At 33.5% G+C, this 13,205-nt stretch overlaps 1 protein-coding gene across 1 annotated transcript; it reads right to left on the bottom strand.

The window, feature by feature from the left end:
- Positions 1-333: 333 nt before the first annotated feature.
- LOC125870928 (3-ketoacyl CoA thiolase 1, peroxisomal) lies at positions 334-5,848 on the bottom strand. Its single transcript, XM_049551478.1, has 14 exons — positions 5,713-5,848; positions 4,399-4,475; positions 4,221-4,305; positions 3,635-3,761; positions 3,255-3,353; positions 3,102-3,169; positions 2,906-3,013; positions 2,745-2,822; positions 2,529-2,661; positions 2,354-2,450; positions 1,106-1,229; positions 914-1,022; positions 726-809; positions 334-624 (listed from the first exon to the last, which is right to left on the bottom strand). Exons 1-14 carry the CDS (start codon positions 5,782-5,784, stop codon positions 515-517), a joined length of 1,371 nt encoding a protein of 456 aa, XP_049407435.1. The 5' UTR covers positions 5,785-5,848; the 3' UTR covers positions 334-514.
- Positions 5,849-13,205: the final 7,357 nt, after the last annotated feature.

The raw sequence follows: 13,205 nt of genomic DNA, 5'->3' as shown, positions 1-13,205 counted from the left end.
CCACTTATAATAACATATGATGATGATATATATCTTAATTTCTCTTAACAATTTTTAGCTTGTTTTTTTCTTGAATGGTGCTTATTATTAGATGTGTTGTGTTAGAAGTTTCAAGTATTTGTTATTTGAAGTTCAAGTATAAAGGTTGGAATTGCAATCTTAAAACATGGGATGGAGAAATAGGGAATAGGGGGCCATGGCAGACCTTAGGCGGGCACTTCTCCTCAAGTGCAATTGGGGTCACCAACCTAAGCCATGGGCCTTTGTGATCGATCACACATTGACTCAACCTAGCTCATAGACATTCATGATCATACATTGACTCCGCCAAGGTAACTATTATTTTTCTTTCATACAAACACTTGTTTTAGAATAGGATCTTCCCTTCCATTGTTACTCCAATAATTGATACATGTAAATCTCAATTTCACTAAACGTTGATGTCTTTATTCAATATGTAAATCTCAATTTCCTACCTCAAAACAAAAGCAGACATTGGATATTATAAGCATGCTCATTTGGCATCCTTAGACAAGAAATTGTTGTTATTGTTGGCCCGAGCATTGCATAAGTCATCTACAGCATCCCCTCGTTCAAACACCGCCGCAGCCCCCATTCCAGAACCTGCAATATAACAAGACAACCATACAAGTTCAAGACTATATATATATAGATATAAATCTAAACGTATACGTCATATAATTTTTTAAGAAAAAGAAACACACCTATGCACATGGAAATCACACCAAAACGGCAGTCTTTGCCACGGCGTTTCATCTCATGAAGCAGAGTTGCCACACAACGCGCACCTGAAAGGAAGGAAGATTTGATTTGAAAGAAAAAATGACTTCTTGTTTTGTAAAACATCAAATATCTCATTTTGCGAAAACGATTCCTTATATCAAATAATTACCTGTAGCACCCAGAGGATGCCCAAGAGCCAATGCCCCTCCATTCACATTAACATTTTCAGGGTCAAGATTGAGTTTCTTTTGGCAATAGACATATTGGGATGCAAATGCCTGCCAAGGTAACATATAATTGTTGAGACAAAAAAATTGCGGTTTGATCTTGGAGGTGTTTTCATCAAAATTCAATATATTACCTCGTTTATTTCAAAAAGATCAATATTGTTAACCTCAAGACCAGCAGACTTAACAGCAGCCGGGATTGCAACGGCTGGACCAATTCCCATAACAGCAGGATCCACACCAACAGCAGCAAAGCTCCTGCATTTCGGATATAGATATAAATACAACTGGAAACTTTTGAATATTAAGGACCATTTAGATAATATGGTTCTTCTCCAGCACAAATTGGGGAATTTCATGGGCTAATGCCTAATTTGCCAACTCTAGTCTTGAGGAAATGCTTTTCCACTCTACATTCCACTTATACATTATGTCTAGTTCACGAAAAACTCCTGGTGTGTTTGGCATGGAGAAAATGTTTTCTTATCTTCCGTGTTTGGTTGGACAAAGTTTTTGGAAAATATTTTCTTTGGAAAAGAAGTTCCTTTAAAATGAGGAAAGTGACTTCCTTAATGGAAGTAGGGAAAACAAGTTTTATAAATGACATTCTATTACTTATTGTATCCTCCTCACCCACCCAATGCCACCAACCCCTACCCCTTAACCATCCCACCCCCGAGCCTCCCCACACCCTCCCACCCCTATAGTATTTTGCTAGATTACATATAAATGCTCTTAAGATAACATTTTTTCCTTATCAAACACTAGAAAATAAGTAAAAAATGGAAAGAACCATAGCATAAAGAAAACCCTTGAAGTTTACAAAAACTAACTATTATTCACAAAGACGATAGTAAATAATACGCTCATAAATTCATTCAGAGAACGAGGTGTTGGACCGGCGGCTTGCAGCTACTAAACCATTCACTACCGGTGCAAATGATTACTATAAACTATAGTCTGGCAACAATTCTAGGCAAACTTGTTTTTCATGAAAACATTTTCCATGGAAAATATTCTACTTCATACCAAGCTGATCCTCTAGAAACATAAAATGATAAAACTACATGATAGAAGTACAAGGCGATCCTCATCGACTCTACAATTCTCTGCCTTAGCAACTGCAACTGATGAGAAATCGAGCAAGCACCATTATAAAATACTCGTTCAGTTTGAAGTTTCCATTTCTCAAAGACCTCATATACTAAAGTGAAGGACCAAGGCTAGATTAAACATGAGACACAAACAACACACCGAACCAAAATTCAGGGCGGAAAACTCGTAACCTGGCTCATCGTATTCTGAATCAAACTAACATTTTTTAGGGTATGAGTCTAGCTTTCATGTACAATCTCTATTCATATGCAAAGAATTTAGCTTACCTGAATACTCCAAGAATTGGAAGTCCCTTCTGCATAGCTATACTTCTCTTCATGAGAAGCACTGCAGCCGCACCATCACTGACCTGGCTAGAATTCCCTAGAAAGATCATGTATTCAGCATTAAGTTCCGAATTCGAAGTAGAATAAATAGTTTAGCATAGTAAGAAACTGGTACCTGCAGTTGTTGCTCCGTCTCTTTTGAATGCAGGCTTCAGCTTTGCCAGGCCTGTCAAATTTGTGGTTGGCCGAATGCCATCATCAACAGAAATCACAACGGGCTTCTCATTTCCAGTTTGCGGGTCCACGATCTTTCATTGTAAAATGTTAGACATAAAAGTTAGAAATGTACAACCCTCATCTGAAAAAAAATCTCATTCAGCAGCAAATCTACCTTTGTCAAAACTGGGATAATCTCATCTTTGAACTTTCCAGACGCTGTTGCAGCAGCTGCTCGCTGGTGAGAAATGACCTATAGCAGAATATTGTTGGGATTAGAGCTCTAGCTGTACTTCCTAAAGCAACGGATGTTTTAATCGAATTCAAAAATCTTACAGCAGCCTGGTCTTGTTCTAGCCGTGTCACTCCAAATCGCTGTGCAACATTCTCAGAAGTGATGCCCATAGGGAGAAGGCAGTCACGGGCTTGTGCAAAAGCATCTACCTATTAAAGAATATGTCAAGCTTTAAACATGCAACTACAAAAAGAGGTATCAGGTGCAACAATGCAAAAAATCTGAGTTTGAGCATACTTTCGGGTTAGCTTTTTGAACTAGTCCAATATTGTCAACTGTCATTAACTCTAGTCCAGCACCAATGCCTGCACAAAAGAAATAGTTATAACCCAAACGGATATCGTAATTGTAGCATGTAGTGTTTCTATATATGTCTATGAACTTGTATACCTATGTCGTAGAATCCTGCTTTTATTGCTGCAGCTACATCAGCAACAGCCTGGAGGCCAGAAGAACATTGCCTGTTCACAGTTCTTATTGGCACAGTATCTGGGAAAATGATCAAGTTAGACAATATATATTTTGAGTGACGATCATGTTAGAAACTGGAAAGAAACGGGCACTTCTTTTCGAGATGATCATATGAATTTGCCTAGTTGGTTTGATTAACCAATTTTATTAATCACAATCACAGTTTGGCTATTGTACAAGAAATCGTTACTTTTCAAAAGAACTAGAAGCATTATTTTGAATTTATTATCAAACTAAGGTGCTTTGACAGTCAAAATCGAATAGGGTCATTCTTAAAACGAAGGAATGAAACAAATTACCTGGAAAACCTGCATAAAATGCAGCCATCCTGCACTCCATTGCTCTAATTGAACCAGGTGCCAAAACCGTACCCACAACAATGTCTCCCACCTCATTTGGATTCAGATTGGTTTTCTCAACTACTGCCTGCAGTACAAGATTTACTCTCATAAAAATTCTCAATTTAGCAAAAAAATAAGAGAACAAAGTACCTGTGATCTCTTTATAAGTACATTGTTCTTTCTTTCTTTTCTTAATAAAGCTAATGTCCGGCTAGCTTGGGAATACCTCAACTATTTCAACAAGTACCTAAACCTCCCAGTCTACCGACTAAGCCTTAGACAGAATATTGGAAGACATCATCTACTCCCTCTGTCTCATTTTAAATGATATAGTTCGAATCTCAAGAGTCAAACAAGAAAACTATTTTTCAATAATCTTAAAGATTGTATGTCTGAATGCACAGTCAAAATAAACAAGTTTGACTCTCGAAATCCAAACTATCATATACATTGGGACGGAGGGAGTATCATTTTTTATATATAATTCCTATAATTAATCAAACATTCAAGAGTGTAGAAGCTGATATATAGACACATAATATACCTTGAGAACTGGAGCAAGTAAATCATCTGATAGTGTATCCTTAAAACCTCCACGTTTGGCTTTGCAAATAGCAGTACGGTAAGCTCTGCAAAACATCAAATTAACAACCACATTAGTACAGAAAACCAAACAGTTATAAGAAATGTTTGATGATCTAATTAAGTGAGAGATAACTTACGCAACGATCACGACATCATCCCCAAAAGCAGATGTCCTATGGTATGCAGAACTGTCACCAGCTAAACAAATTGAAGGCTGTTTGGAAGGTAAAAAAGAACACCAAAAATTGATCACATTGAAAAGAAACAAAACAATAGGAATAAGTTGTCTTAAACATCATCTGAACAAATTTTAACTGAGCTGCCACAGTGTGGAGCTAAGGTCTGTGTCAACATAGGTTTGCTGACCTATTTGTCGAGTTGATTTGGTCACTCAACTAATAATAATTATTACTCCCCTTTAGTCCATATTAAGTGAATTATTGGGTATGGCGAAAAATATTAAAGCGCATAAATATAATTAAAGGCTACTTTTCATGTTCAAACTATTCAACTAAAAATTATAAAGTACTCCATCCGTTCATTTTTAATTGGCATAATTTCCTTTTTGAGAGTCAAATAGATATGAACTTTGACTATCATTTAAGATGTATTTTTCATTATATTGATATGGAAAAAAATGCAATTTAATTGTAGTACTTTTCATATAGTTTTTGAATATATAAATTTTTATTTTAAAATATCAAATTACTGTAATATAATTTAGAGCCCGTTTGGATTGACTTAAAAAATAGCTTTTAAATCAAAAATAAAAAGTCAAACATAAATAACTTTTAAGTCAAAAAATAAAAAGTAGGGGAGACCTATTTTTGGTTTTTAATTTATTTTTAACTTGTCAAACACTTTCTAACTTATTTTAAGTTAATTTTATACTTGTCAAACACTTCCAGAAATAAAAAGCGTACTTAAAAAAATAGGTTTAACCAACTTTTAAGTAAATCCAAACACCCTCTTAGTTTTGAAAGTTAGTCAAATTAACTCTCGAAAATCGTAATATAACAGCTAAAGAGGAACGAACGGAGTAGTTAAGAATCTCATTGAATGAAGGGTAAACAAGGAAAAATGTCCCAACAATTCTCTTAAACTTCAAACAATTCAGTTATTTTAAACTATGAAAAGTTTCCCAACAATTCACTTGATATGAACTCCACAGAGTATTATCTCAAGTCTCACAGAGTCACATTTGATTCTAATTTTCATGTCTTTCTGAGATAATAACTATTAATTGACTGAGCATCTGAGAAATCAACCCGTCATTTGTCGGATAAACACTCAACATCCAGGGATAAAAACTACAAATAACTCAAATTCAGAGAGATTCTTATGTATTCTACCTAATTTCAAGGTTGTTTTTTGTTTTTCCTTTTGTTAGAAAAAAGAAAAAAGAGTTACAGAAATAAATTGGAAATAGAAGAGAAAAAAAAAAGACTTACAGTGATAGAAGAAGAACGAATGGGCTGAAGATGCTCCAATAGAACTCTCTGCCTTTCAATAGCTTTCTCCATTATTAATTCCTCTTTTTTGCTTTGAGACTAGAGAAATGAAAATGGATTGTTAAAGCTACTGACTAGTCCCATCATATTTATAATATACACCAAATTATTAAATAATGTATTTTAAGAGGACCAAAAAAAGACCCAATGAAATTTAGTGGAATATGTTGGGCAGATACTCATATCTGATTACTATAATATTATTCCTATGTTTAAATATTAAAGTATTTGTTGTTTTTTTAATATTCGAATGAATATAATTTTAACATCTAATAAGAAAGACATAATATATAAATATATTTTTTAACTTGACTTTAGCTAATATTTAAGTTTTTAAATTTTGTGTATGTACAAGTAGATATTTAAATTTATATAAAATAGAATAAATAGACGCACACGTCCTACGAGACATTCTACACGTAAGATGCCACATGGGACACGTAGGACGAATGTTTACTCAAAGTTGGAGAATATAAATCCCGGCTAAAGTTAAATTAAATGACATATTTATGTATAATGCCAATAAAAAAAGTATAGAGATAATCTGGGAAGAATTTTTTTTTATAATAATTAGTAGAATTTAACATTAAAAATATTTTTTTTTAAAAGAGTAATAAATAGATCTGGACGATTTTCAGACTTTATACAAAATCTTATTCGATTTAATTAATATATTTAGAAGTGAAAAAAAATACTTAATATAATTGATAACTAAACAGTTTAGATTTTCATTAAATGCAAATAAATTAGAGAGTAGCCGCTTTCACATACTTATTTCAACGTTTTTCAAATGTATTTTTTTTCATGAAGAAATGCCAAGGAAAGTTTAAGGAAAAGATAGTACTGTTTAGTAGTTACAAGTAAATTGCCCTAAAGAAAACATTAGACTTTTCCATTTGACCATGTTAGTCATATTTTTATGCATACCGTCCCCGTTTTCCACAAGGAGACTATTTCCATACAGTTTTTTTTTTTGCTTTCTTTGTCACTCATTAGTTCTCCATTGTATTTCTTTTTATACATTGGTTGTTAAGCCCATGTGGTTGTTGAAATATCCTTTTATTGTTGACTCAAGGTTATAGAACCGACTCAATAAGATCGGGATATAAATTTAAATTTTAAATAAAGATCTTAACCTTTTGACAAGGAAAGATATCAATTTTATTTTTCTAGATTTTTTAAATGTGAAATTATTAATTATTATTTTATATAATTGATTTGTTCTAAATTAAATTCGATTATGTATGTTGATAAATCATCCATTTCAAACGTTCAAAACAGATCATTTTTCGTGTGAAATGACTGGAATTGGTTTGGTTACTTTTGGAATCTCAAGCACATCAATCTACGAAAAAAAATCTCTTTCAAGGTAATTTGAGTATATTTATAGCTAGGGGTATACAAGTCAAATCAAACCGACGAACTAAATCAAAGCGGAAAAAAATACCAATTTGTGGTTTGGTTTGATTGGTTTGCCGTTGAAAAAAAAATTCGACCACTCTTGGTTTGGTTTGGTATTAAAAGAAAAAAGTCAAACCGAACTCAAATCAAACTGACCTAATATATACATAATTTTATTTTATTTATAGATAAAAAATATTATTTATAATCTAGTTTGTTAAGATATGTTTAGTTAGTTTATAGTTTTCAATATTTAGAAATATTATTTCAAATTTGGGCTTGTAATTTTGTAAATATTTTATTTTGTATAAGATCGGAAGTTACAATTTTATTGTTATAGTTTTTGAAATTCGAAGTTAATAATTTACTTTGTGAATTTTTTGTTTGTATTCAATTTGACTGCAACTTTTAATCTTATTAATTTAACATAATGAACGTTGATATTTCAATAAAAGTGTTTTGTACTCATGTGAATTTGGCTGTCTTTTCGAAGATTTCTATTCATTTAACATTTTTAAAGTTTAGCTTATCACATAGGTAAGTGAAAATATATTTGATATATTTTTCAAACATCATATAGTTGTAAAAAAACTGATTTTTTTAAAGAACGAACTAAAGCCGAAATTGAAAAACCCGACTTTATGTGATTTGATTTGGTTTTTAGATTTAATAAACCGACATAATTGGTTTAGATTTTTTTTTTAAAAGAAAAACCAAACCAAACTGACTTATGTACACCCCTATTTATAGCTTATAAAGTAAGAAAATCAACAATACAATTTTCAATGAAAAACATAGGGATAAGGGACAAGTACCCCCAAGACTATAATTGATATCTCAGAGACACACATTAAATAAATTAAGGTCTTACTATCCCCCCGACCGAACTTCATTTTTTTTGTAATTTTGTACGTCTTTTGACTCACGTGAAACACTCTATGACTCCACGTAGTTGAGGCATGTGAGAGATGTTTGGATGCCACGTAAGTCAAAAGGATTTACAAAATTACAATAAATGAGTTCAGGAGATAATAGGACCTTAGTATAGTTAAGGTGTGTCTCTAAGATTTCGGTCATAGTCTAGGGGATACTTGTGTCTTATCCCAAAAATATAATATAAAGTTAGATGGGAAAAGGTCTGACATACCCCTCAATTATGTCATTTAGAGCTGATATTTTCCCTTGTTATAAAAGTGGCTCACATATATACCCCTATCGTTATAAAAATGGCTTACATATAGTTCTACCGTAACAAAAGTAGCTCACATTTACCTTTTTATACAACGGTTAGGGGTGACAAATGGTGGATTGGATCGGATTGAATTTGGATGGATTGAATATGAATTGAGTTAAAATGGATTGGATTACAATCCACCCATATAAAATATGGGTAAATATGGATTTGGTCAAATATAGTTTGAGTAAAATGGTTGTAACCTACTTTGATCTCCTAAAGCCAAAAAATATTAAACCAAATCTCAATTGTTAATACCTCAACCCCTCCCACCCCACCTCACCCCTATATTATTATTTTTTTAAAATATTTTTTCATAAAAAAATTTAAATATATATTTTTTACCCAGTACACCCCCACCCCACCCCCAAAACAATTTTTTTTTTTTTAAAAAAATGAATTTTTAAGGAAAAAAATTGCCAATCGTACCCTCCGCCCGCCACCCCCTACCCCCCAAAAAAATTAAAAACCTTTATTTAAAAAAAATAAAATAGAATTATTTGTCATGCCAACCCTATCCCCCCCACCTCAGGACTCCTCCCACCCACCACCCAAAAAAAACTTTATGAAAAATTTCCAAAAAAAAGAATTTTTTACCCCACCCATCCTATCCCCCATCCCCCTAATTTTTATTTTTATTTTTTATTTTCAAAAACAAATAGCGCAATCAGAGATTTTTATGATAAGTGAGTGATATGTGTGTATATATGAATTTTCATATTTACCCATTTTATCCATATTTGTATGAGCTTAAATAGGTTGAAGTCTATATTTACCCATTTAAGAAAATAGGATTGATCCATTTAATTTAATATAAAAAAAAATGGATCTATTTCACTTATATGGGCTGAAATTTCCACCCCTAATAACGGTGGTGAAAAAATGTTTTACTTTTCATTTGTAAAAACATTCATGTGTAACATCTTTTTCACACATGATTTTGTTTATAACCTCTTTGATTATCATGATTTGAGTTTCTTAGTTTATTGTATTTTTTATTTCATTCTTTAGTGTAAAAATATGAGAAATAAAAAAAATGTGAATGAAAAGAGAAAAAAAGTTAAGAAAAAATTAAAATTAATTTTTTTTGAATATAGTAATTTATTTTTTGTATTGTAAAAAAAATTAGGCATGTATGATAAATTTTACAAGAAATTTAGTGAAAAAATAAATCTGAACATCAAAATTATAAATCTAAATTAGTCGTTGAATCATATTTTGATGGGTCGCTTTCTCTTTCTTTAATGTTTGTCATGTGATTTTAATGAAAAATTATTGTGAAGGTGAATGTAGTCTTTTAACAATGGAGGCAAGTGGGTCCTAATACCTCAAGTTATTTACACTAAAAAAATTAACTTATGTGTGAGAAGAATATTTACCTTCATGTATAGACATTAATCAAAATACATTGAATAGTTAGATTTTAGAAATGTGAATAGTTGTTAGTCAAAAGTTTCTTTGATAGATATTCTCTAATTGAGGATGATTCAAAAATTAGAACACTACAAACTTCATTGTCTACTCAGTCTAGTGTGCTTCAACTTCAAGTGTTTGTTGTTGATGAGGGTCAAGATATTTCCCAAACTCCTTAATGGAGCAGAGTATACAAGAGAAAGGTTTGTGTGTTTTTATTGATACAATATCTTATTTGGATATAAAAGAATTATGTGGTAAAAGATTCCACAATATCAGTAAAACTTAATGAATCCTATCAAGTACATAAAGGTGCAGAATCAAAAAATGTACATTAATGAAATTAAGACTATATAATATAGATATAGAAAATATTCTATCATGATTTAGCTTTTTTATGCCCCCAAGTTAGGGGATGATGAAATGACTCTTAACTTGGAGACAACCCATTAAATTTGTGCTTCGAACAAGGATTTCGTAAGCAGGTAAACTGAGTGAACATGTACTATGCGAAGCTGTTGATGTTGGACTTGGTCCCCGACAAAATAAAAATCGATGACTATGTGTTTCATTCGACTATGTAAAGATAGATTTTGGCACAAGTAGGTGGTGCAATATTGTCGCAGTAAATAGTTGATACATTAGTAAGAGAGATATGAAGATCTTTAAGAAGATTAGTAAGCCAATTAGTTTTGGCAATGGCATGATGCTCGGCCTCAGTTGAAGATCAAATGATTGTTCTATGTTTTTTTTTTATGACCAACTGATTGCGTTAGATAGATAACAGAAACAATAGTAGAGGTACGATTATCGTGGTCCCCTACCCAATCGACATCAGTATAAATATGAAGGGCAACATTAGATCCATGGCAAAAAAAAAGCTCGTGATGAATAATAGATTTGAGATATCGAAGGAGGCGTTTCACTGCTTGCCAGTGTGTGTAAGATGGTTTATGCATAAATTGGGAGAGCTTATTAACAACAAAGTTTATGTCTAGTCTAGTAAATGCAAGATATTGGAGTGTGCCAATTGCATTTCAATATTGTTTTGCATTGTCGGAGGGGGGTCATCATTCAACCAAAGTGAATCGGTGGTGGATAAAGGTGTGGAGACACCCTGACAGCCCTGCATAGAGAACTCCAGCAAGATGACTATTATGTATTTGATTTGAGAAAGAAATAATCTAGCTGATTATGGAATGACTTTAATGCTGAAGAAAAAAAGTTGGGGTCCTAGTCTTTGAGTGAGAAATGGTTGGAGAGTGCATTCTTGATGTTGTTAATAGTTTTCAAGTTATTGCATGTAATCACAATGTAATCTACATATTCAAGTAAGAAAATGACAGTTTTGTGAGAGTGTAAGGTGAATAAAGAGTGATTGGAAAAAGACTTGTAAAAATCAGCAGAAATGAGAAAGTTTGTGATCTATGTGTATATCAAACATGGGGTGCTTGTTTGAGACCATATATGACTTTTCTTAGTGTAACACCCCAGAATCTAGTATACTAAACTAGGGCTAAGTATGTGAGGGCTAGAGCCAAGGAAGAGGGAAAGAGCCAAGAAGGGGTTTGGGCAGCTTAGTTTCACCCAAGCACTGCCCACCTTACCACGCCCCCCATGACGGTTCCACGATTCGTGGGAGGTGTCATGGTGGTGAGGCAGTAGCCATGCCAAAACTGCCTCAAAAGTTGACCCTCCCCACAAGCCACTTGACGACTCGTGAAGGCCACCACGGTCGTGGGAGGGGTCGTGTGCATGACTTGGCCATATAAGGGGCAATGTGTGGAAACCCTAGCCACTGGTCCATGGACCACGGAGGGCACCACGACTCGTGGTAGGGACCACGGTCATGGGAAGGATCGTGAAGATGCCTTAGAGTCTAGGGGTTAAGTGGAGGTCTGCCTAGCTACTGTCTCATGGTCCACGAAAGGGACCACAACTCGTGGTGAGGACAACGACTCATGGGACCTCACGTGGTCCTTGGGCAGTGCACTGTAAGTTGAGGGTTAATTGGTGTTTTCCAATTTTAATCCAACTAAAGCTATGTCATTTTGCCTAAGTTTAGGATCCCTATATAAGTCATTTTAACTCTAAAACTAACCCATTCAAGTCATTATTTTCCAAAACTCAAAAGAATTCCCAAGATCTTTCCCTCCAAAATATTTCTCTCTCTAAAAACTTGAAGAAGAAGAAGAAGAAGGAGATTCAAGCTAGGGTTTCAAGAGCAAGCTTTTGTACATCAATTTCTTTGGGCTTTGATAGTAAGGTATGATAGTTTTCATCCATGGATTCCTTCATCCATGGAGTTCCCTCAAAATCTCCAATTTCAAAAAGATAGAAATCTCCAATTTCAAAAAGATAGAAATCTCCAATTATTAGGGTTTGATTCAAATGTCATGGGTTCCTTTCAAACTTGATTTAAATGATTGAATTTAGTTATATTAAGCATGAATTGATGTTTTCTTATGATTTTTATGATGTTTCCCCATGAACCCATGAAATTTCCATATTTCTCAATTGTGATTATATGATGTGGGTCTTTGTTGATGAAAGAGGAGTTTTATGAATTAATGCATGAAGTGATAGAATCACATAAATTATGATGAAATCCATATCTAATGCTTGAATTCTAGGTGTGGTGATTGAAAGTAGGTTTTGAACCTCAAGGAGGTAAAGTATGAAATTATGCATGTTTTTATGAAATCTATGAAATTGCTTTAAGGACACCTTGAGAGTAAAGTGTCAATGATTATGTTATTGTTGTTGTGTTGTTGAAAGGTCATTCTCATACACACATAATTAACATGATGTGAAAGGTTTTCTCACATAATGGAGACTCTAAGGTTGAAAGGTTTTCTCATCTCATTGAATCTAATGTTTACATGTAATCATGGACGGTGAAAGGTTTTCTCACGCATGATCTAAAGAGTTATCCTAATGAACTATTTAGGTTGGTTGTCCAAAGGACCTCCTTCCATGAGACATAAATTAAGTCAAAACTTAATTAAATACTCTATGGGATTGATGCTTAGCACTGAGTGGATATTGTAGTGAGATGGAAGCTCCCTCAATAGAAAGATCGGGTTTCTAGAAGCAATCTCTTGAGATGGAAGCACCCCCAGCAGAAATGTCACGACCCGATTTATCAAGTCATGATGGCACCTACTATAACCCACCAGTAGGTAAGCCAACCCGTAACCCGGAACAACAAGTAATGGGTCTGAGGGTAGAAATTAAACAAGAGTAGGCAAATAACAATATAAACAGGCGGAAGCAAACCAAAAACATATATACAAATAAAGATCCCTCCCAGAACCTGGAAGTCACTAGTACAGAGCTACTACAAAATGAGTACAAGTCCCAAAAGTGGACAACAGAGACTGGA

Source organism: Solanum stenotomum, chromosome 7 (assembly GCF_019186545.1).
Source record: "Solanum stenotomum isolate F172 chromosome 7, ASM1918654v1, whole genome shotgun sequence".
Classification (NCBI taxonomy): domain Eukaryota; kingdom Viridiplantae; phylum Streptophyta; class Magnoliopsida; order Solanales; family Solanaceae; genus Solanum; species Solanum stenotomum.
The sequence above is the reverse complement of the archived record's forward strand: the minus strand, read 5'-3'. Positions and strand labels throughout refer to the sequence as shown.